This window comes from Lytechinus pictus, chromosome 7 (assembly GCF_037042905.1).
Source record: "Lytechinus pictus isolate F3 Inbred chromosome 7, Lp3.0, whole genome shotgun sequence".
NCBI lineage: Eukaryota > Metazoa > Echinodermata > Echinoidea > Temnopleuroida > Toxopneustidae > Lytechinus > Lytechinus pictus.
In genome coordinates this window covers 8,527,558-8,553,873 of record NC_087251.1, presented here as the reverse complement: position 1 = coordinate 8,553,873, position 26,316 = coordinate 8,527,558, and the positions used below count along the sequence as shown (strand labels likewise).

Here is a 26,316-nt window from a genome sequence, read left to right as displayed (position 1 = left end):
AAAAATTTCAAACGGGCATTCGCCTTTTTTACGATTGATTCTACTAAAGATGAAAATGAAAGGGAGCTAGTCAACTCAATGCCTAAATACTTTACAGATTCTTTCCTATGAATTATCTTATTATTGTATGATACTTCAAATTCAAATGAAGTTTTATGATTACTTTTAGAACAGAACAGAATGCTTTCGGTTTTGCCTAAGTGTAACGATAATCTATTATCAGTCATCCAATCGACACATGTAGACAGCTGTTCGCTAAGTTTTTCCTCAACAAATTTTGGGTTGGCATTTGAACAAAGTAGTACGCTATCATCTGCATACAATAATAATTTACAGTCAGCTTTTAAACAAATAGACATGTCATTGATATAAGTTGAAAATAGGATTGGGCCTAAAATACTTCCCTGTGGAACTCCACACGTTATAGGCATAATTTTGGAACAAATATCGCGAATAGCCACTACTTGATGTCGATTCGACAAGTAGGATTTGAACCATGCTACAGTAGCCTGGTTAAAACCCATTATTTGTAATTTTTTCAATAAGATGCCGTGATTAACTGTATCAAATGCTTTTTGAAGATCTAGGAGTACCATCCCAACGAATTGTCCCTTAGACATATTTGTTCTCAGATAATCAGTCAAGTGAATAAGGCATGTCTCAGTCGAATAGTCATGTCGAAAACCTGACTGATATTCGTAAATCATATCATTTTCTTTAAAATATTTTTCGATCTGAACACATACCGCCTTTTCTAGAATTTTGGATACTATGCTTAAAACACTGATAGGTCTATAGTTTTCAACAGCAGTTTTATCTTTCTTCTTATGAATAGGAGTTACTTTTGCAATTTTCATATCCTCTGGGAAAGTGCTAGTAAAGATAGATAGATTTATTAAGAAATTTAATGGTTTGTACAAACTCTTTGCTCCTTCTTTTAGAAATTTAGCAGGTATCAAATCTAACCCAGTGCTTTTTGATACATTTAATTTACGCAACTCATTAAAAATGAATTGATCACTAACAGGTAATAATTCAAATTTATCTTGGCTTATACCTTTTTTTTCATAAAATTTACGAATGTTTTCACTGTCTGCACTGAAAATGTCTTTGCAAGATGGAAGTTTATCTACCAACGTAGCTGCGACATTTGTAAAATAGGAATTGAATTTATTGGAAATAGTTATCTTATCATGACATAATTCTCCGTCAATTGAAACGACTAATTCTTGGTCCTTTCCATTTTTCTTTTTTAATCCCAAACTTTTTAGATTCTGCCAAAGTCTTTTAGAATCATTTTTATTTTCTTCTATTTTATTTTGTAGGTATTCTAATTTGGCCTTTTTCACCTCTCTTTGAACCATATTTCTTAATTTCTTGTATCTTTTGGAAAGCGTGTCATAATCGTGATCGCTTAGATTTTTCTTCATTTTTTTATACGCCACATTTCTTTCTCGAATAAGAGAAATAATATCTTTAGTCATCCAGTTTTCTGATCTCTGTTTAATTCTAATCCGTTTTTGAGGCGCTATCATATTCAACGTTGAAATAAAAGTATTTTGAAAAACTGACCAAGCCTTATTTACGTCAGTGCATTGGGTTAAATCTGACCAATCAACGGCAGACAGTTTAAGATTGAAAGATTCTTCGCTATATTTTTTCAACGATCTGATATCAGTGGTTCTGTGAACACCTATAGCCAGCCTAATTTTCTTTCGTGTACAGAAAGTAAAAGAATGGTCACTTATACCAAGATCAATAACACCACTTTGACTTATTTTTTGTTCGTTATTACAAATCACATGGTCCAATAAAGAAGAACATGTGTGAGTGACACGGGTTGCATCTTTGATGAGTTGGCTAAATCCATGAAGACTCAATAAGTCAGTATATTTTTTAGCCAGTGGAGATTTCTGAAAAAGACAAACATTCATATCGCCTAAAAGTATAATTTCATCATCTTTCTTTAATATATCGAGAATATTTGACATCTTCTCAATAAATTGATTGCTTTTCGGAGGCCTATAAATGACGCCAGCAATAATTTTGATCTTGGTAGAAGCAAATTAATCCACAGTGATTCAGAATCACCTGTACTTAAAACATCTATGATATTGAATGCAATATCATTTCGGACATAAAAACATACACCACCCCCAGAGCCTGATAATCTATCATTGCGTATTACTTTGTATCCATCTATATTGATTTCTTCATCGTTCACCGAGTTATTTAGCCATGTTTCTGTGAAAGCAATGACTGCAAGATTCTTTCCCTTAAAAATAATTCGAAGTTCTGAAATTTTTGGTAGAATAGATCTAACATTTAGATGTACAAAGTGAAGGCCTTTTACAGCAAATATGTTTTCAAAATCTTGATAAAGTAAACTACTACTTGAAAAAACGAAAAAAAAATACAAATTGTAAATTCTACTTAAATACATTATTGTGTTAACTACTGATTCAGAATTTTTTTTACAGTGTATATAAAAAGAGACTAAAATGTTTTGATGTACTAATTTTGCCCCAACACTAGTCAACATTACGTGTTTGGAGTACCGGTACGATTTGCGCGAGGTGTGGGCCCGCCCGGCGCGGGAGGAGGTACGTGGGGCTGTATCGGCTGTATGATGGTAAAACCAAAACCGACGAACGATCGACGCCCATGACGTCGGTGACATAGCATAGGGCATTAGGGGTTCAAATTCAGGGAATACGTTTTGCCAAGAATGAAGATCGAGTATCGTTTTGTTTCCAATACTTGTTAACGGTAGGGTTTCATACGCCAATTTACTTGATAAGGGGTTCATTTTCAGAATATGGAAAATACTTGTTTAGGGTGCTTTTCGAGACCCCATGGTCGGGCATATGGTATCCAACCGTCAATGGAAGTGCCCCATTGCCATTAGTCCAGATTGGACCTTGTTGTTTGGAAGTGCTTTTTCCCAAAGCTAACATAGAGGGCACATGTCTCCCAATCTCTAATCAGCGCCAATCCACTTATCTTCCCTCCCCAACAAGAGGGAAAATGAGTGGATTGGCGCTGATTAGAGATTGGGAGACATGTGCCCTCTATGTTAGCTTTGGGAAAAAGCACTTCCAAACAACAAGGTCCAATCTGGACTACATTGCCATATGCATCGGGTGCAACCGGGCGATATTACGTAATTTCGTAATTTCAATTCAACGTCATCGTGCTGAGCCGCCGAAGCTGACCGGTCGTGTATTTAGTTTCTCTATCCAAATCGTACGGTAAGCGTTTGCCCCAAAATTTGGAATTACTTGGTAAAATAAGTAGCCTATTAATTGTATTTGAGAATCTCTAACAGTTAGGCTTAGTTATACCGGTACTTTATACTATAGGCCTAGACGAAGCAGATAGAGTATCGGCCGGACCTTTCACATTAAAACAGTTGAGTTGGATCTCGATCTACATTGTCCCACCTACTGGGTATTGCGTTGGATGTTTTTTATTTAAATTTTTTTTTTCGGAAGACTGTGTAGTAACACTAACACTACTAGAACTAGTCTAGATCTAACTATCTATGTGCTGTTAGGCCTACAGGCTACATACAGCTAATATATAAATCTAAGTATCTATTTGCTGTAGTGTTAGTGTTACTGTTAGGCCTACAGTACAGAGTACAGGCCCGGGGGGGGGGGGGGGGCACTCAGACTCGGTATAATTAATAATGGCAATGCGTAGCACTCCTAACTTTTTTTAGTAGTAGTAGTACCAATGAGGTCCAATCATTAGCATGTATGGACCTCATAGTCATAGGCGACAATGCGTTAAAAACAGGTTAGAAGTAGAACTGTTACTGTTTCCTGCACCCAAGGGCCAAGTATGATATTACTCCCTAAAATGCTAAATACGAGTTTTTTCCTCGTTTGTTTATCATTTATTAAAAGATTGCCCATTAAATATCATCCTATTCCTAACTTTACTTAAAATTTAATAAAATAAAGGGAAACTTACATTTGAGTCCTTTTTCGATCTTTTCTTGGCAGTCAGTCTGGTCACCGTCGAGTGCGATCAAAGCGGTATGAAGCTGATTTTCAGATCACGTGATACGTGTAGTCATCACCTGATCTATCGACTATCCTTTTTTAAAGACCGCAACAATTATAAATTTTATTATAAAATATATATAGGCCTAGAATAAATTATTGCATGATATTATATATATCTCTACAATTAAAAATATTTTATGATATAAATTTAATATTTGACGTAAAAATCGCTATTTAACAAAATGTTTATTAAAAAATAAAAGATCAAACAAAATAAAAACGCCTTGGACACAGTGCAAAAAACCTAACGATTTGGCCGCGTTGTTAACAACTATCGTAAGGGGCGCTCTATTTATAAATAAAAAAGAATGTACAGCTGTCTACCGCGACGTGGTTTGTCGCAAGATTTGGGACAAATCCGTGGGAATTCTGGAGAAAATACATCAAAAGAACTGGTGAGTACCGTTTAAACATTATCAAAGTAGTAAATAGATTATACATACCTTGTAGATATATTTTGTAAAGTGATATCAATGCTTAGTTCTAAGCTAGGGCGGCCCAAATACGCGTGAGTGGAGTCCCAGTTTATTAACACGGGTAAGTATTGGGGTGTCGCCTAGAGTGATGCGTAGTGGGTACGGTATGTGCTGCGGAGGGGACCCTAGCCTGGAGGTTTCTGGCGAGTAAAATTATTTACTACGTAGGCTTACTCCCCATGAAGCCACTCATCCTACGAACGAGGTTATAATAATATAACCTCGTTCTCGTCTGTATGCCTTCCAATTGTAAAAATATACATTGCTCATTTTCCCTCCATCCGTTGCCCAAAGCATCGCGAATCAGTTCATACTTGAACTGATCCGTTAATTCAAAATGTAATTCTGATGGAAATGACATTAAACTTAAAGTCATAATAAAAAATGAATAAAAACTCATTGATTTCTCTACGTGAACCTCATCCAGCTGCCTCCATTACGTCTTTGGTGTTCGACAGTGACAAATCGAAAAAGAAAAAAGATCTTACGAAACCATAGAGGCTCATCAACTCGTTTGGACCACTGACCGTAGAGGTTTCAAAAACTTTGCTCGTAATGCATTCTGGTAATGAAATCTTGATAGCCTCAATCAAGACAAATTTGCAATTTTGTTTCGTATCGATACAAATTGATTTAAAAGCCAAACCTATTTTCATTAAAAAATAAATAAAATAAAAAAATCTCTTACCACAAAGGCCCATTTAGGGGCAGATCAAAATTTTCAAGGGGGAGGGCGGGGAAGTTTCAAGTTAATGTTATTTATTTCAAATCCAAACATAAAGGATTACAATCAAATGAAATTTTTTTTTTACAAATTATCACATAAAATGAATGCAAAACAAATCTGTGCTATGGCTTTCAAGGGGATAAATAAAAGAAAAAAAAATTGGAACGTAATTATGTTCTGTTTTATCACTTGAGGTCCTTGCCCCTTTTCATTCTTTTCATATTTTAAATTCACCCCACTCATTCAATGAACAAGGTTATGATATAACCACTTGTTCACTGCAACCATCCTGCCTGTGGGGAATCTACAGGTAGGACTATGGTATGCCAATGCTGTACACAGCACACACTTTAAAAAATCATTAAAATGTCACTTTTGTGACCAAAATGACTAATTTCCATACAGTTGCAATTTATTTTTCATTAGTAACCAGAAAATAATTTTTGTATTCACCAGAGCGCTCAAAAACTTAAATTTTGGGCATATTTTTGTGTACGCCCTCTATTGGTGGAAAGTAATATGGTAAGAAAATGTTCATTTTTCAATCTCTATTTTTAATTAAGAAAAAATAATTTAAAGAATCAAATTTACTTAAGAGCCAAGTTATATGATGAATAGCTGTATTGGAAACAGACAGTGTAAAAAAATCAAGCATTTGTCCAAAGAAAAAGAGAAAATAAGCCAAACATTGCTACCCTTATTTTGCAACACATGGAGATGTAACTGAGAACAAGGTTATATCATAACCTTGTTCATTGAATGAGTGGATATAACCTTGTTCTCAGTTACAATTAAAATTATTTTTTCTTAATTAATAATGGAGATTGAAAAGTTTTTGAGCGCTCTGGTGAATACAAAAATTATTCCCTGGTTACTAATGAAAAATAAATTGCAACTGTATGGAAATTAATAATTTTGTTATCGATAATAAGATACCACACGCGTGTAGAGCTGCAGTCTAAGATTTAAAAAAATACTTGCATCAGCCAATGAATATTACGAATCATAAAATACTTGTTTTAGTCGATAAATATCATTTAGCAATTTTTATGATATTTATCGACCGAAACAAGTATTTTACGATTCGTAATATTTTTTTGCCGATTCACGCGTGTGGTATCTTGGTATCGATAACAAAAGACTCCAAAATGGCGACGTAAACAGACTGGGTAAGTAAACGCTCGTGCTCTTTTTATGTTTTTTTTTTCAAATTTAGTACTATTTATTTAATAAATATAAGGACCTCTATTAAAAACGGGGGGTAAATATTGTTTGGGCCCATTTACGTTAGTTTGGGCTCTAAACTTAAAGGAAAATGTGTGATTTAAGTTTACTTCCACCGTGGGAATCCTATCCCTACACAGGGACAAATGGCATGCCGTCCCAGGCTTCATGGGGAGTAAGCCTACGTAGTAAATAATTTTACTCCCCAGAAGCCTCCAGGCTAGGGGATCCCCATTTTTACACTCAAATTTTTGTTCCAAGGCATGACATTTTTATCTCATTGAGAAAAAGAACAAAGAAAGCCGTTCCAAAGCATATAGCATTTTCTTCTCATCGAGAAAAATCCGCTCCAAAGCTTCGCATATTTTTCGTTTCGCCGTTCCGGTCGCATTGATCCGATACAATGAGCTGCCATTTTGGTGAAAAGCGGCCGCAGAGCGCTGTTCGACCATCGCCTCTGCGCAAGCGCACCTGGAGCCCGTGCCGCCGGACTAGCTACATGCACGTATGCCTGTCCATAGAGATGCATACGCAGTCACACGCAGGCGATCCGTTCCAAGGACCCCCGTTTTCACAAACATTTGTAGTTCCGAAGCCTGTTCCAAGGACCCTCCATTTTACAATAAGCCCGCTCCGGAGCCCTCGTTTTTTGTCTCGCCCGCGGCACACCCCTACCAAATGGTCGAGTACCCCCCCCCCCCCCCCCCGGGCTACAGGCTAGTACAGCAAATAAATATAACGTTAGAGTCTATTACGATATACTGATTATTAAAGGTCAAGTCCACCCCAGAAAATTGATGATTTAAATAAATAGAGACAAATCCATTGAGCAAAACGCTAAAAACTTCATCAAAATCGGATGTAAAATAAGAAATTTATGACCTTTTAAAATTTCGCTTATTTTTCACCAAACAGTTATATGCACATCTCAGTGACATGCAAATGAGTCAGTCGATGATGTCCATCACTCACTATTTCTTTTGTTTTTTATTGTTTGAATTATACAATATTTCATTTTTTACAGATTTGACAGTAAGGACCAACTTAACTGAACCATATAGTATTAAAACAATGCTAATTCCACATGTTCAGGGAGGAATTAATCTTTGTTTCACTTGACAATGAGGAGAAAATTTGAATATTTCATATTTCATATAATGAAATACAAAAGAAATAGTGAGTGGATGACGTCATCAGTCTCCTCATTTGCATACCGACCAGGATTTACATATAACTGTTTTGTGAAATTAAGCAAAACTTTAAAATGTCATAACTTTCTTATTTTACATCCGATTTTGATGAAATTTTCAGTGTTATGCTTGTTGGATTTTTCTCTTTTTATTCAAATCAACTAACGGTTGGGGTGGACTTGTCCTTTAATATTAAAAATGAATATTGATTATTGTTGTGCCCTAACAAATGTCTTAACGTTTTTATAGCCACTCATTCAATGAACAAGGTTATGATATAGGCCTAACCTTGTTTTCTGTTAGTTCTCCATGTGTGGCAAAGTAAGGTTGGCAGTGTTTGGCTTATTTTCTTTTTTCTTTGGAAAAAATGCTTGATTGTTTGACACTCACAAACTACTGATGGAAACTGAGACTCTCACTCAGCTCAGTGAGAGTCTCAGTTTATTTAGAGACTATAGCTAATCATATAACTTTTTTTTTTTTAATGTGTTTTATTGAATCAATATAATAAAAAAACAAACAAAAATATATCAGTGATTTTAACAATAATAATAATCAACAACAACAAAAATAAAACATGACAACGCAATGTATACGAAAAAGCAGCTTATATCCATGTACAGATATACGAATACATATTACAACCTAATATGACAGTCATCTTGTAAACTTCTATACGCTGAAAACGTAACATGATATTGTTCTACAGACCATGACACTAATCATATAACTTGGCTCTTAACTAGTAGATTTCAACATTTGATTCTTTTGATTATTTTTAAATAAAAAATAGAGATTGAAAAATGAAACAATTTTCTTGCCATATTACTTTCCACCAGTAGAGGGCATACACAAAAATATGCCAAAAATTCAAGTTTTTAGGTCATCCGGCCTGAAGGGCCAAATGAGCTTGTGCCGTGGCGTGGCGTCTGTCGTCTGTTGTCCGTCCACAATTCAAAATGCTACTTCTTCGCCATTTCAAGTCCGATTTCTATTCTGTTTGCTTTATATGATAGCACTAGGTGGGGGATTCAAAACTTCTACACAGAATTTTGAAATTCATTAAATATGCTAATTTATGCGCATTTTTCAAAATTCACAAAAAATGCTTCTTCTTTATTTGTTGACCGATTTTGAATTTTTTGCTTCCATCTGGTAGAGCTTCATGAGGTTCACCAAACTTCTACACAGAATTTTGAAATTTTGACCAGAACAATTTTTATGCTAATTTATGCGAAATTAATTTATGCAAATTTTTAAAAATTCACATGAAATGCTTCTTCTTCATTTGTTGACTGATTTTCGATTTTTTTTTCTTCCATCTGGTAGAGCTTCATGAGGTTCACCAAACTTCTACACAGAATTTCGAAATTTTGACCAGAACAATTTTTATGCTAATTTATGCGAAATTAATTTATTCATATTTTTAAAAATTCACATGAAATGCTTTTTCTTCTTTAATTAATTGTTGACCAATTTCGATTTTTTTTTTTCTTCCATCTGGTAGACATTCATGAGGTTCACCATACTTCTAAACAGAATTTTGAAATTTTCAGTAGAAAATTATTTATGCTAATTTATGCAAAATTTATTCAGAAATCACAGAAAATGCCTCTTCTTCTTTATTTGTTGACCGATTTTGATTTTTTTTCTTCCATCTGGTAGAACTTCATAAGGTTCGCCAAACTTCTACACAGAATTTTGAAATTTTCAGTAGAAAATTATTTATGCTAATTTATGCGAAATTTATTCATAAATCACAGAAAATGCCTCTTCTTCTTTATTTGTTGACAGATTTTGATTTTTTTTCTTCCATCTGGTAGAGCTGGATGAGTTTCACCAAACTTGTACACAAAATTTTGAAATTTTGTCTGGAAAATTATTTATGCTAATTTATGCAAAATTTATTCATAAATCACAAAAAAAAATCTTCTTCATTTGTTGATCAATTTCAATTTTGTTTGCTTTATATGATTGGTAGCTCGAGGTGGTGATACAAAATTTCAACACAGAGTTTTGAAATTCATTAAATATGCTAATTTATTCATATATTTTAAAAACTCACAAAAATTACTTATTTATTTGTTGATTGATTTTGATTATTTTTGTTCCATCTGAGAGCTACATGAGGTTCACCAAGGTTCTACACAGAGTTAAGAAATTTTGACTAGAAAGTTATTTATGTTTAATTTATATGAAATTTATTCATAGATCACAAAAAAATGCTTCTATGTCATTTCTTCATCAATTTCAATTCTATATCCTCAATTTATGTCACCAATATAATTCACTACAGTGTCAACTGGGCTGAAATTAAAATTGTGTTAAATTTCGTTGCGAGATGCCGGATCAGCTCCACATCATTGATGTGCTAGTCTAGCACTCTGATGAATTCAAAAATAATTCCCAAGTTACTAATGAAAAATCAATTGCAACTATATGGAAATTAGTATTTTTGGTCACAAAAGTGTTTTTTAATGTTTTTTTAAATTGAATTGATTGATGGGGATTTTTTACCTGATTGCTAAGAAAGCATGAATGCTTGTAAGCAAGCAACCAGAGGACCAACAGCTTAAGGTCCTCTCTGAAGGACCTGGTAATGAGGATTAATGCCTTACCAAAGGGCAATATGTACCAAGTGGGAATCGAACCCGGGTCACCGGAATATGAATCCCCCGCTCTTACGGGCAGGATGAACCTTGCGGTGAACAAGTGGTCAGAGCAAGACTCATCATCATGCACAATAAATTAAAAGGGTTTGGAAAACTTTATGTCTATATCAGTCTTTTTCATGATTTGAGAACTGCGGTCCTCCCAGTGCCGATAGAGACTTTTAGGAGCAGTGAACGAGAACAGCGTAGCAGTCGTCTGATAGTTTGAGTCAACGATGTCGTCTGCCCTTGTTCACTACAGATGCAAATACTTTAGATTTCACTCGACTTGTATGTGTACGTACGTCCATGTGAAACAGCGCGATAACCAGCGGGTCATGACACGCTGCCCGACCCGGAAGATCTGCCGTACCATCGCCTGGCGACCCGTTCAAGTGATGCTAAGGTGCAACTTGTGCACACTTGCCCTTTCACTTGCTTTGATTCCTTTTTACGCGAGTTATTTTGGAGATCAGAAAGCAATTTCAAATATGATAAACATAATACATCGTATAACTTACATTAATTTTGTGAAAAGTAACTGAAAACTGTGTTTTAAAAGGGAAAGGTTGATCTTCATGCTGAGCTTGAGCGGTTGAAATGACGTCACTCATGTGCACGTCGACTATGATTTAGGAGAACCGCAAAATGGATGTGGCGAGGTTCTCAATTCTGATAGTGGATGTGTGTAAGGACCTGAGGCATATAGCAGGCCAAAAAATTGTAATCTCGTATCAGTCGTCCATATCGACGTACGTTTCTAAAAGTGCTCAATGATGCCTATGATCTCTGAGTGCGAGCTTAGCAGAGGAAGAATACAACAGAGAGGTTGGATAGCCTGGGTTTGTTACTGTTGCTAAATGTAGGCATCGCACACCGAACACCCCATGGGATTTTCAAATAGTCAGCAAACGGTGCTTCGTTAATTAACAGAAGTCATGTTTTCCAGCTATATCAGTCAAATTTTAAGAAAATTATCTTTATTTATCGAGTAAAGTGAAATATAGTCTCCCTCTAAATGAAAATAGTTGCAGTAAATGTAAGTGCTGACCATGATAAAGTCTATAAAACAAAAGGTTTCAATTGTCTACATATAAATGGTCTAAGAGCTACATAGTTCATCATCACTCTACATAATTGTAGATCTGTTACAGTTCCATAAATGAACTTTGTGAAATCTTGAAATCTAAGTTAAAAATGATTACACCGAAGATTACCAACAATACAGGTAAGCCAGCATTTTATTATTGTTTATACCTCGGTCACATTTGCTCTACGGTGGCCGTACGGCGAGTCGAAAACAGCCGTTTTATTCATTTTTATACAAACCACCTATATGTAGCTCGTACATAAAATGTTAAAACGGCTGTTTTCGACTCGCCGTACGGCCGCCATAGAGCAAATGTGACCAAGGTATTAGAAAAGTACCCAACATTGTGCTCATATTTCATGCTTGTTTTTGCCATTTTCTCAGCAATTATATATTTTCCTACGAAAAGTCTTTGCTACATATTTTCTTTATTTATACAAACTGACACTTGAATAGTCGCTCAATTGGATTCTATATGAATTCAATTTTAATTTGTTACCACAGTTGGCATTAAAATTGCTTCGGGTTGGATTTGTGTCTACTAAAAGTACTATCCCAGCTCAAAATCAAGTACTGAGGGGAATGGTCAAAACTCTATAATCTAAATCTTATGTTATGAGTGTAGAGTTTCTTAAGTTGTGATTTATATTCTTGTTAATGTTATGATTGACTTTTTTTTTCAGAAACTTGTAAAAGTGGTCATAGGGTATGATGGCCCTTCGATATCTCAGAAATGGGTTTCGTAGACCATGGATGACATTATCAATTCTTGGTGGAGCTGGAGGGGCAGGTGTTGCCATAGCAACAGACCAAGGCTACATTGACTGGTCATCTGTTGGGGTTGTTAGATTTGGTCGTGCTTTCTTTTCAGTGAGTTTACTTGTTCTAAAGTCTAATTGTGTTTTTAACTTTTAGTAGAATCAGGTTTTCTCCTTTTATCTTAATGTTCACATGATAATTTTTCCTCGATAGAATAAAATAATGTGTAGATATTTTTCAGAAAATATATCCACAATTTTGTCATTGGGAATGAACCTGCTCTCATTGATACGAGATATTAACATAAATGTATCCCCAACTTCTTTATTATAATGATAATGAATAAGAGGGGAAGAAGGAGAGGAAGGGAGTGGAGGAAGAAATATTTCTTGTGAAAATTTAGGTGAAAATAATTCAAATTTTCATAAGTTATATGAAGAAACTAAAGAAAGTTTATTGTCTGCAAAGTAAATATATCCATGTGATCTGTTCTGTACATGTACACTCTCATGGACCAGATCTGTATAAATAAAGTTAATTTCTATCAGTTTAAAATGCAAGGTGCATATGTATCTTGATACAGGCAGGTGCAATTGTAGTGGACTATAAATGGAACATGAGAGGAAAGGAGTCTGGTTCTACAGAGTACAAAGAGATGATGTCAACTGTAAGTCGTTACCAGTCTTTTTCTCCCAATTATTTATATATGAAAATTCAAGCTGCTTAACAATCAAATGATCTTGAAAATCAAATAATATGATACACCAAGAGCAAATAAAGTAATCAGCTTTAGAGAAGTGCTATTCTTTTGTACATTAAAGCCTCTATGATGATTTGTTCCCCTTCCCTACAACTCTTGAACATTATTTTTTGTTTGGATTACCAATGTTTGCTGGAACTTGATCATTTGCTTGAAATTATAGCTGGTAAGCAATTACAACTTTTTTTTATATTCCAATTTGCCAGTGTACTACAACATCATTAAACATGACTGAACAATATGATTATTTGTAATTAGCTTTGTTGCAATGTATCTGAACAAGGCTTGAATGTTCTTTGTCATCAAATTTTTAATTTGTTTTGATGTGACAGATTCACAAGCGGTCAGCTAAGAGACTACACAGACTGTGTTGTAAGAATGGAGGGATTTTCATCAAGTTGGGTCAACACGTCGGTGCTCTTGATTATCTCTTGCCTGAGGAATATGTCAGTACAATGAAGGTTTTACACAATGATGCTCCACAGTCATCTCTCAAGGATATCAAGAAGGTTGTTGCAGAGGACCTAGGGATACCGGTAATGCTCCTTTAGCAATACGCTTCATTAATTGGAAAATACACCTTGAAGAGCAAAGCATTCATTGTTCAATTAACCTACTTTTCACCATAATTCAGTAGGTGCTAGACAAGAGATTAATCCACCCTTTCTTTGGCTTTTCTATGTAACAAATCAATTGAAGTGAGAATAGGAATTAGGACAATTTGAGCAACTTTGAGTCACTAGCCAAATCTTCATTTTGTTTGGCTTGACTAAAGGAGAGATTACCTGATGCACAATTAATAGCTTATTTCTGAGTTTCGTACTCCATTAATTCATCAGTGATGAGCTTTCAATCCCAAAAGTGATCAAAAGACTCTACATCAAGATTCTATGAAGATACCATGGCCTTAAGCTATCTTTTATAGCATTTTTATTTTCAATGATAATGCAGTTTGTGTAAACACAATGTAAGCAGTCCTGGAAAAAAACTGGTAAAAGAACTGTTGTTATTCATGTGGCTTAAAAGTTCTTCAAAATAATTGTTTCTTTAAACAATAAACAACATTCCTTTTCAGGACAAATTGCATGATGTTTCCCCCTAAATGATTATCTAGTTTAGCCACCATGCTCCACATTATATAATCTATTGATTACATTGTCCCAAATATTAAGTTCTAATTCTGTTTCGTCTTGTATTTCCCATTGATAGTTAATATCCAATCATAATAATTAGATGCATTGGACCAATAAGACTACTTATCTTCATAAGTCATAACTGGGAGGCGTGGTCTGAAGAATAATTCTGGTTCCATGATTTATTTTGTATCAGGTGGATGATTTGTTCAGTGATTTTTCTGAAGAGCCAGTAGGTACTGCTTCTTTGGCCCAGGTCCACACAGCTCTGCTTAAGAATGGGACTAAGGTAGCAGTCAAAGTCCAGCATCCCAATGTTAAATCCTACTCTGAGGTGGACATGAGAACAGTGGAGGTTTGTAAAGTAACCACATTCTATATTGTAAATTTTCCCTTGGTTGGTTAGAGAATAAGGCCATGGACTATTTTTCTTTTCCCCCGTCATTTTTTAAGATAATTTGTCCCTGCTCTGACCTCTGATTTTATATTGATTTATTATTTGAAAAATTTTAAGTGATAAATAAGCAAATTACAAGATAATTTTTAAACTACTGTCATGGATAATATATATACAGATGAATTTTATAATTCAAATGAATAAATACTTGGCTTAAATTTACATTTTTTCATGATAAAATAGTGATGTTGAATATTTTTGCCTTTATGGTTTCAACAAACATATTTTTTTTTTTTTGAAATTCAATAACCTTTGGTTGCGTATTTTAAATCATTGAACAGTTTCTGCTGAATGCTGTTGCTCGAATCTTCCCTGAATTTGAATTACTCTGGCTTGCACAAGAAATGAGAGAGAAGCTTCCAATGGAGTTAGACTTTGTCCAAGAAGGAAAGAATGCAGAAAAGGTGGCTCAAATGCTAAATCATTTTAAATTCCTAAAGGTAATCAAATGCACTCCTAATATCAAATCTGCCATCTATTGACAAAAGGAAGCCACTTTGTGGAATGAGTTAGTAGATAAGGAAAATTCATAACTTTTTACTGAAATATAGAGTTAGTTGCTTCCAAAATGCCAATATCTCAGAAATTGGGAGCTGAAATGTGACTCAAATGTCTTTAGCATCATGTAGATCATACAGAAAATATCCCAAATCAAGAAAGATGTCAATTTTGAAGAAAATCAGAGTTGCTTTCTTTTGTCAGTGGAGGGCAGAAATGCACCCCATCTGTTAATACCCATTTTCATGTGGATAGGAATAGTTTCAATATCATCGCCAGTGTCAGTATCTATCCATTTTCATATTTCCTAGATAACCATATACATAGTAAAATAATATCAGCATTTGATAAGCAAAGTATATAAATGTTGCATTTACATAATCATGATTTTGATGATGTTACAAATGTAAATATTGAAGAAAAAAATTGGATGCCTTAAAAAAAAGATAATACATTTCTGCATCAGCAGAGATGTTGGTTAGGGTCATCCATAATTTTTGTGAGGTCATGAAACTAGCATGCTGTAAATGAGACTCCAAGCCCAGCAGAGCATTATTTTAAGAAGTGCTTGTAACTGAAAAAGTTACTTTCATCCAATCATTCACAAGGATCTCAATAGCTTAACAGTTAGGATGTTTCATGAAATACTGAAAAGCTGTGCAAACTATTGGACATAGCATTGAGTTACCAGTGAGACAAGTTATATGGTACTAATTCATTTAATATGTTCCTGCTCTCGTGATAATGAAGTAAAAAAAAAAAAAAAACAGTCCTTCAAAATTATTGAAAATGTCAGTGAACTAATTTATTCTCTGTATTCTGAGCAGTACCATTGATATATTGGCCTTGTTATAAAAGAAAATGTTTTATATTAGTTAGAACATGAGAATTTCCATTCAAGGTCATTGTTGCATACATGATTTGTCCTAAAATCAAGCCAGTAACCAATCAAAATTGTTGTTTCATATTTGCAATTTAATGGCAAATCTGTTTTACTTGACCTTTGTCTTCGCCTTGGTGTAGGTTCCTGATATTTATTGGCAACAGTCTACATCACGAGTGTTAACCATGGAATACTGCAATGGAGGCAAGGTAGATAACAAGGAATATATGGATCAGATGGGCATTGATGTCAATCAGGTATGAAGATTATTGCCCAAGTCAAATGTTAGCTTTGCCTGGTAAATCCTTAAATTGACCAGAATCTTATTAGGATTTGGGGGGGGGGGGGGGGGACAGAGGAAAGATATGAAGACTAGAGTTCTGCTGTCAATTGTGTATGGTGTAGTGTTAGAGGGTTGGAGGAATTCTCGTTCTACACTAATGTAAAGGTATAGCTTTGATTCTTGCTTCTTGGCTGATGATTTATTATTTTAAAATTATTTTTTCTATTTGTTATGAAGTGATGACAAAAAATGCTATCCTATCGAAAAATAGACCTGATACAATACTCCTACAGTAAGAAACAAGAAATTTTATTAAATATTTAATGGCGGCTAGGCATACTAACCACTTTGGCCATCCAACCTAACTACCAGTTGTGATTCAATGGCAAAAATCTGAAAACTGAATCTTTCATTAAACTCAATGTACATGTACAATGAGAAAGTCTGTTATTTTTCAGTGTTGATCAGATTCATAGAAGATTGATATGCATTAAACATTGATACAGTTGTCACACACTTTATTCATTTTGTAGTTTTTAGTGGGAAAAAATATTTGAAATATTCTTCTGAGATGATAGTAAGTATAACAAGTCTAAAATATATTACATAAAGAAAATAGATTAATAACAAATAGAAAATAGTGGATGTAAACTGAACTTAATTATTCAAATCTTTAAAATTAAGAAAAGTTTGCTAAATTAATAATTTTTTTGTTTTTTCTTGTTTTTATGGTATTTTTATTAAATCAGTAAAATGCAGGGGTTATGAATGAGATTGTGTTGCCTAAGAATAATGTATCTACAGTTTAAAAAAAAACTATTTAGGATAGGTTGATATGAAAGCAAGTGTCTTTAGATTACCCTGACGTATTGCTTGTCAGAGTAAATATTGATTGATTTCTGCATGTGTCCTCATTTTTTAGATCACCAAGAATCTTGGTAAGATGTATAGTGAGATGATATTTGTGAATGGATATGTTCACTGTGATCCTCATCCAGGTAACGTTCTCATACGACACAATGACAAGAAAGAAGTAGAGATAGTTCTACTAGATCATGGTCTTTATCAGGTATGTACATAACTTAATTCAACTTTTTCAATATGAAAGATGCAAAGATAAACAGAGCTAATATCTTACATCTATTAATGTATGTACACAAAGTGCATAGACTTCTCAGAGAATATACTTTTAATCAGCTGAAATTACTGAAGGGCAAAGGGCAATTAAGTTCCCAAAATGTCAAAAATAACGATTGTAAATTGCAAAATAGCCTCGTAAGTTGAACTTTGAATGTATTCACTATTCTTTGGTCAAGAAAGAAACAATGATATGAAGACGTCATTCCGAAAAGTAAATGTAAGATTAGGATGTGAATAGATACCCTTCCAAATGAAAGTTGGTGCGATAATGATTTTTGGATTCAGGCGTCACTGCAGGTTCACTCACATGAGATCAGACAGTTTTTTTATTAACCATTTAAGCTTTGAAATATAATGCTCTTCAATTTCTAAACAGATAATTAAAATCATGAAAATGGCAGTTTGAGAACATACTGAAAAACATGCCTTAAATGGGTACTCCGAGCTGAAAATATTTATATCTAAATAAATAGAGTAAAATTCACAGAGCAAAATGCTGAAAATTTCATCAAAATAGGATAACAAAGTTATCAAATTTTAAAGTTCAGCATTATTTTATTAAAATACTTATATGCACATCATCATGAATATTCATTAGGTGGGCTGATGATGTCACATACACACTTTTCTTTTTCTTGTTATTACATGAAATCATCATTGTTTCATTTTTTCATACATGTGTGAATAATGTGTCTCCTCTCTAATGAAATAAGTTGCAGCAATGAATATCTAATACACTAAATCAGTTGTCAATCCAATTTTTTTAGTTCTTGGTTGAAAAAATTTGAATAAACCTAATTTCATGTAATAAAATGCAAAAGAACAAGTGGGGATATGACATCATCAATTTGCTCATTGAATATTCATGAAGACATGCCTAGAACTGTTTCACCATAGTAATGCAAATCTTTAAAATGCCATAACTTTGTTATTCGTTGTCCGATTTTGATAAAATTTTCAGTGTTTTGTTTTTCTGATTTTTCTTTATCTGTATAATTCATATTATTTTCAGCCCAGAGCATCCCTTTAAACACAATTAAATATCTTTTTTTTTTTAATATTGACTTCTGCATTACCAATTGATTCAACAAATCTGACAATGAAATGCATATTGATTTACACTTGTAATAGCATAAATCATATGTTTTGAGTAAGTCTGTATTTTCTTATCCTCCAGACACTGACAGATGATTTTCGTCTGGATTACTCCCGTCTATGGCAGTCTATCTTAGCAGCTGATCTCGAGGGTATCAAACATTATAGTATGGCATTAGGGGCTGGTCAAATGTATGGTATCTTTGCTTGTATGCTGACTGCTAGATCATGGGATTCATTGGCTGTTGGTATTGACAAGAAACAAAGGTCTGCTCAAGAGGTAAAGCAACATTTCACTTTCTTTTACTGGTTATTCATCGTTATGAAACCTGCGGACAAGATTATGTGTTTACTGTCCTGGAACAAACATACAAGCTGTTACCAAATTACTGTATATTTGTTACTTTTGCCCATTTTCTGTCTATTTTTCCCACCTGTAAAATCTGACACTCTTCCGAATCTATAAAATGATTCTGTAAATGCAATCTTTTAAGGACAGTCTGTGTTATTGAATTTTCAATGACGTGTATCAATGGGATATGATTATTTATGTCATGGACCGACCTTAAACGCCACCATTTAAGAGACATGACCAGGGCTGGAACCTTGACTCTCTGCATCAATTAGTAACTTCCTCCATGTAGATTGGATTACAACACTATGTTGTAAACAGTGTGAAGTGGATAGAACAAGGACTTTTGGAAGAAATTCTTTGTTACAGTTACACCAGGGGTGGTATTTTGGAACACTGTCATAACTTTTGTCATAAATTTTGTCATTTCTCTCCGAGATGTGACACCGCTATGATTGTCACAAATCAGTATTCTGAACATTGTCTTTTCCTTGTCATATCCCTCAAAGTTCCCGCCCAACTTTTCGGAAGCAAACCAATCAAAATCATCGTTAGTTCCCAGTGGGAGCCCTTCTAGCCAATAGGAAGGCCCCGTGGCAGGTAGGGCGTATCCCCAATGCAGTTGCTGGCATCGCGCAACTACGCGTATATTAATGCGCTTAATTAAAAAGAGAGACAGGGAGCTGTGAAGGATTTAAGAGGAGAAGTAGAAAAAGAAGAAAAACAAAGGAAAAAGGAGGAATTTAATATGTAGGGCCTAACTAATTGTAGCATGAAAATATAATTTTGAAAATTGTCATGGTTGATGAGTGAAACTAATACCACAATCTAATCTAAATAATATCATTATATGCTTGACATTCAGTCGGCAGGGTATCGGGATATTTGGTGCTAAAAGATATGACAAAATTTATGACTGCTACCCCCCTGTCATAACTTTTGTCATATCTTTTGCTTGAATAAAAGGATTACGCGCATTTAAAGCCGCGTGTTTTTGGTGCGCGCTAAAAAGAAGAGACGAAATTTATGACAATTTTTGTGACAAAAGATATGACATCCACCAGAATACCGATTTTGTCATATCTCTGAGATAAGATAAAATATGGAGAAAAGACAATGTTCAGAATACCGCCCCAGGATATCACTCGTTACATGTACCAGTATATAGAAAATACTATTTTGTCTGTTTCCTGTAAAAAAAAATGCAGTCAATATTGTGATTATTTATAATTCTTCAATACGCCTTTAATTTCTTATCCCTTTAATAAGGTAATGAAAAATCTTTAACAGATTTCTAAAAAGAGAATTGCCCAAGGTGCTCATAGATTCATATTATTTTCTACTTATATTTGATTCTAGGATCGTGAGGTTCGCGAGCATGCAGCCCAGTACATCTCAGAAATCACTAAACTCCTAAACATGGTACCAAGACAGATGCTGCTCCTCCTCAAGACCAATGACTTACTACGTAGTATTGAATATGCATTGGGGAGCAGCGAGAGTGCCAGTTCGTTCATCAACATGTCCAGATGTTGTGTACGCTCTGTAGCTCACCATAAAGCATTACAGAAAACCACTAGATGGGGTCGTCTTATGGTTCATGTGCGACGAGATGTTAAACTTCTTCAGATATCAGCTTATGAGATGTACCTTTGGCTGATGTGTTCATCTGTTGTGAGATGGTTTAGAAGGACATTTATAGGTCTAACTACTATTGCTATCAGTTGATGAAGGCTGCGGGTCTTAGTTTTCTAGATAAATTTATGCAAAAATCAATGTATATTTATATGGCATATTATGGATAATGATATTGCATGTTATAGATATTTATATGACATATTTATAATTTTTGTATGAGCAATGGTTATCTGCTGAGATGTAAAGGGCATTTGCCAAAAGGTGCAATTCACCTAAAATCAATTTGTTTTCAGTGAAATTAGGAAAATAAAAGAAATGTCTTATTGGAGATATGTTTATGACATACCAAAGGATAACAAAATATATACATTTTTTTAACTGTCCATTTGCCTTTCTCCTAATTTTATTTGAACCAATATGATAGACTTGAGTAATTCTTATATTAAATAATGCAGACATAGATGTGGATTCAAATTTTTTATTGTTGGAAGAAATTACAATAATACAGATATAATGAACTTAACAGGAAATCCTATTTTAAAAAAATAACTGCCATATATTGCATTCCAACATGAAGAAACAAAAGAAAAATACCAACTTGAAAACAGGAATTTTCAAAATATAAATGTTTGAAAGTGAATTTGGTGAATGTTACAAGTTTTCTTGCCATATTTATCCTCAATATAGACTGTTTGGTAAAATATTACATATTATATTTTGCCAGTAATATATTATACAGTGCAGCCCAGAAAAAAAACAACTAAGATTTATCACAACTTATCACAAATGTAATAGATAAATGACCTATCACCGTAAAGCTTAAGAGTCTCCTTCATCATCTGAAATGACTTAGATTATTCTTCATTCCAATAATTTCATAAAATGATGAGGTTTTACAGGCTAGCTTTCAGACTTACTTGACACTCCATTTTGATGATCAGCCAGGAATAAAGTCTTTTGTTAACCACAATACTGTATAAATACTGGAAGCATTGTTTTGAAGAAACAGAACTTTGTTATTTCTTAATAATTTTCTGTGATATTTGTATTGAAATAAGGAGCAGATAATGAGATTTTTAGGCATGTGATTTTTTTTTAATTGGAATTCCTGTCAAATGACTTATAGGTTTACTTTCTTCAAATTGTTTTTGCTCACTCGTGCATGAAAGAGGAATAATCTACGTTATTTCAGATGAAAGAGGAAACCACAAGCTTTACAATGATAGGTCATTTGTCTATTGTATTTGTGATTAAGGCATGATAAATCATCTATAAATCTCGGTTTCATTTTTTTTGGGGGGGGGCACACTTTATATCTACTATTTGACTTAGCATCTCATTACACATAGGGGGTAAAGTGTTTAAGCAAAAGCATGTGCTGCTGTGTGGTCCTGATGCCGGAAATAATAAGGAACGGGGGGAGTCTGGGGCATTTCTTGAAACCTTGATTCCAACATTTTAGAAATACTATGGAAGCATTTTTTAAAAGGACACTGTACTGCTATAGGTGCTTTTGCTATTCATATTTTCTAAACAAAGAGGAAATACAGATCAATTTTGTATTTTCATCACTAATGTGTTAAAATAATGGAGGATGGTGTTGGTATGCATAATTTTTTGCAGGATACAGATTTTAGGGTAATGGATGAGGCCGCTAGAATGTGTATGATTGAGAGAGATCCACCCTGAAATTGGAATTTAGCTGTTTGCAGGTCTGCAGATTGCATTTATTATGAAGACAACTGAAGGTTGTTCATGTTGAATGAATGTATAATTATAGCATGATTCAAGCAGTGGATATAGATTGGCCAGGAGGATAGGAGGGGTAGTGATGACATGCCATATTTTATAAGGCAGTTTGTAATTTTTTTCACGACTGTAAGCAAGCATGACTGATGACCTAAGGGAGTTTCATGAAAATCGTCAGCTCTCAAGTTTAGTGCACTTCTTGAAGCACTGGTCTATGCCTGTTACTATGGTAACTGTCAGAAGATACCAACTGTCAGTACTGACAAGCTTCATAAAATGCTGCCCTGATCATGTGCTATATGAGATGCCGTAATACCCGTTACAACATAGTACACGTGAATTTCCTTTGATAATGACTGTGGTAAAAAAATTTACAGATTAAAAAAAATAATATGTGAATGTCAAGAGTTCAATTAGCCAAAGAGGAAATCTGATATAGCACCTATGAACATGTCAACAGTTTTGTGTGAAATTATGTGTGACTAATGATACATTACACCTCCTATGACTAGACCCAAAAAAGAAATACAAATGTATTTTATCAAAATCTTTTGGAAAATTTATTAGATTAATTTGAATATTTCAGAAAATTAATATTTTGAACTATTTTTCCAAGTGACATTGTGATTACCAGCGCAGTAACTGAAAATGATTTGACAGATACATGTGTTATTGAGCACAGACCCCAAACTTGTGTGCTAACAGGTCTTCAAAACATAATGTAATACACTCTTCATATAGTTATCTGTGAACTAAATTCTGCTGAGTGGTGTTAAAAAGTATCAGTGGTATTCATTTGACCAAATATTTATTTACGTTTTTAGCATAAGCTTTGTAAAGACCCACCCAGTTTCTCATGCTCTATTATACATGCAACTACATGTACAGTCGTCCTCAAAATTATTCATACCCTTGTTGATATTTGTGATATTTCATGTTTGTGATGAAATGAATGCATTTTATCAAGTTTCTCTATGATTTATGTGTGACCTACTAGTGAAAGAATAACAACAATGCACAATTCAAGAAATTTCTCTTTTCAGGGGTATTTTATTCATAGATATTCAAACAATGTCATGTTCAAAATTATTCATACCCTAGGTTTTCTGAGTCCAATGTCTTTCATTAATAGTCAATAGCATAGCCTTTGTTCTTTACGACTGCTTCTAGACGATTCCTATAAGTGTCCACAAGCTTCCTGCACGTCTCCTGCGGGATGTTGGCCCATTCTTCCTTGGCGTAGGCCTCAAGCTGGGTCAGGTTGGTCGGGTTCCTAGCCATCACTCTGACTTTCAAGTCTCGCCACAAGTTCTCGATCGGATTCAGGTCAGGACTCTAACTTGGCCATTCTAGGACGTTGACATCATGGTCCTTGAACCATTTCTTCACCAGCTTGGCGGTATGCTTTGGGTCATTGTCTTGTTGGTACTTCCAGTTGGGGCCAAGCTGGAGTTTTTCGGCAGATTCCTTCAAGTTCTCATCAAGGATCTGGATGTAATCCTCCTTTTTCATGATTCCTTTGACTCTAACAAGGTTCCCTGTGCCACTGGAAGAGAAACATCCCCATAGCATTATGTGCCCACCACCATGCTTGACGGTTGGCACAGTGTTCTTTGGATTGTATGCTTCCCCTTTCTTCCTCCAGACGTATTCAACATCCATATGGCCAAATAACTCCAACTTCGTCTCATCAGACCACAGGATGGTTGACCAAAAGCTTGGATTTTGCTTCAGATGACCTCTAGCAAAGGCCAGTCGAGCCTTCAGGTGTTTCTTCCTGAGCAACGGTGTCTTCCGAGGCCTGCGTCCATGGAGACCTCCTTTGTGCAAGACTCGCTCGATGGTGGACCGGGACACCTTCGTCCCTGACCGGTCAAGCGTTTCAAGTAGGGCCTTGGTTGTGGTCCGGGGGTTGTTGTTGACCTCTCTGCAGATTTTCCTGGCAAGTTTAGGGGACACCTTGCACTTCCTGCCACGCCCACTAAGGTTCTTCACAGTGTTGTACCTCTTGTGCTTCTTGATTACGCTCTGGACTGTTGCCACAGGGATGTCATACTGCTTTGAAATGGCCTTGTAACCTTTTCCCTCAATGTGGGCATTCACAAGACGTTGGCGTAGGTCCTCACTGAGCTCCTTCTTCTTGGCCATGATTATCAGAGACTGAGAATAACCAGAATGCTTTCCTCTATTTATACCCTTTTAGAAAGATGTTATTTTCCATCATTTAATGACTTGTTTAACAAAGAGGGTGTTTAATTCATTGGAACATCTTGAAATAACTATAGAACAAAGAATAGCACATTCCCAGACTGAAAATAATGTGCATTGTCATAAAAGGACATTTTTGTTGAGGTATTGGCAAGGGTATGAATAATTCTGAACAAGTGCAAAAAATAACTTTCGACCCTTTCTATTATTATGCTAATAAAGACTTGCCAGCTCATATGTCAAATCATGCATAGCAACAAGCAGACATAAGATACAAAGAAAGTTACACCATAATAGCTTTTACAAGTAAAAAATCTACCAAAGAATTTTTTTTCCTCAAGGGGTATGAATAATTTTGAGGACAACTGTATGTGCAATGCATATGCACAAGGATTCATGCAGGTATAATTAAGATCAAGCAGGCTTTGTTGTCATTTTTAAAATCAATTTATTTATTGCATCCTATTTGGAATAGTCTCTAAATGGAAATGACATAATAGATGTTAAAACATGGTATGCAATAAAAGATAATAAACCTCAGAAATTTTCTATGGTTTCAAATTTATTGATTGTCAGTTTAAATAGGACTGCATTTACCCACACCAATAAAAGAAAAAGGAAGATAGCAATTGAAAACTGTGTAAGGAAGAATGTTAGATGAAGAGAGGGACAGAGATAGAGGGGGGGGGGGTGAAGGAGGGGGAGGACCTTGAGGGATAGGGAGAGTGAGGGGCAGGATAAGGTAGGAAGAAAGAAGATGTTGATTGTACTCTACAAAGTTGACAGTTCAGGGAAGGGCTTGAGCTTACTATTTCATTGTTTTATGTTGTATTCATTCCCCTTTCGTCATCATTAACACCATTATTGTCATTATGGTTATCAGTAGCGTACGCAGGATTTTTGAAAGGGGGGTTTTCGAGTTGAATGAAAATTTGACAAGCAAAAAAAAAAGCCCCCCCAAAAAAAGTTATCAAAAAATATCTGAGGGGGGGTTTAACCCTATAGCACCTGAACCGCCCTTCCTATTACACACTGAACCGCCTGTACGTTTTCTTTGCGCTATAGTATCTCTTGTCTATGATTTACCGTGGTAATATTGCGTGTGCATACCGTATAGGTTGGCTGCTATATAGATCTGCATAGAAAAGTGTATGCTCCTATTGAGTATAATAGAGAAAAAACGATCAAGTTCCAGACTGTTGCGCAGTCGATCTCAGCAAAGATGGCTGCGTCCATGTCTCGGAAAACCACTTACTTCGCCGAAGAAGCTCGGGCGTTGCTATATGTTCATCAAAACGTTGGATATCACACAGAGTGACATCTAGATGTGAGTTGGAATTAATTTTTGACATATTTGATCCAAGATTTGGCGAAAACTTTTGTATTCTGTCAGTGATACTTTACATTTTTTTGAAGGCGTGGGACTGGGGCGGCTTAAACCCAAACTTTTGTTTTTTTTCTTCTCGCTCTGCAAACGATTGTCAAAGGTCAATATTCGTACATCTGATTGAACTTTGCCATGTACCATTCTATTCAACAGGTCCTATGATATAACTTGTAATGAACAAAAGTAAATTTATAAAAAACTATTTCAATTTGTTTGGAACAATGCCTACTTATTACCATTTTTATTGTTTCCTCCAGTGAGTAATTGCCATTATGCATAGGAATCTGTAGGTGCTATAGGGTTAACCCCTGTAAACCTCCCCCCCCCCCTGCGTACACTTATCAAGTGGCAACGCCATGTGCTGTTTGTGTTTACAATATGAATAATATATTGTAAAGCATCAATATGTGAAAGCTAGAGAAAATGTTCAACAGTTATCAATGATCAGCATAATATTAAGCTCCTCAACCCACAAAGATTTTACCTCCATTGAGCTATTGAAGTGACAAGAGGCCCCCTACTGAGCAACCCATCCTATTCTCC

At 34.9% G+C, this 26,316-nt stretch overlaps 1 protein-coding gene across 1 annotated transcript; it reads left to right on the top strand.

The window, feature by feature from the left end:
- The first annotated feature begins 3,126 nt into the window (after positions 1-3,126).
- LOC129265027 (aarF domain-containing protein kinase 1-like) lies at positions 3,127-24,930 on the top strand. The gene is made up of 10 exons (XM_064101856.1): positions 3,127-3,251; positions 12,115-12,301; positions 12,774-12,857; positions 13,283-13,486; positions 14,280-14,438; positions 14,822-14,980; positions 16,062-16,178; positions 17,127-17,273; positions 18,522-18,719; positions 20,151-24,930. Exons 2-10 carry the CDS (start codon positions 12,140-12,142, stop codon positions 20,517-20,519), a joined length of 1,599 nt encoding a protein of 532 aa, XP_063957926.1. The 5' UTR covers positions 3,127-3,251; positions 12,115-12,139; the 3' UTR covers positions 20,520-24,930.
- The last annotated feature ends 1,386 nt before the right edge of the window (positions 24,931-26,316 follow it).

Excerpts from the sequence above, each read along its gene's own strand:
- LOC129265027 (XM_064101856.1), top strand. The coding sequence starts at position 12,140 with ATGATGGCCCTTCGATATCTCAGAAATGGGTTTCGTAGACCATGGATG. Across the intron at positions 14,439-14,821 it reads TGGACATGAGAACAGTGGAG|TTTCTGCTGAATGCTGTTGC; the intron begins GTTTGTAAAGTA and ends ATCATTGAACAG. Across the intron at positions 18,720-20,150 it reads AACAAAGGTCTGCTCAAGAG|GATCGTGAGGTTCGCGAGCA; the intron begins GTAAAGCAACAT and ends ATTTGATTCTAG.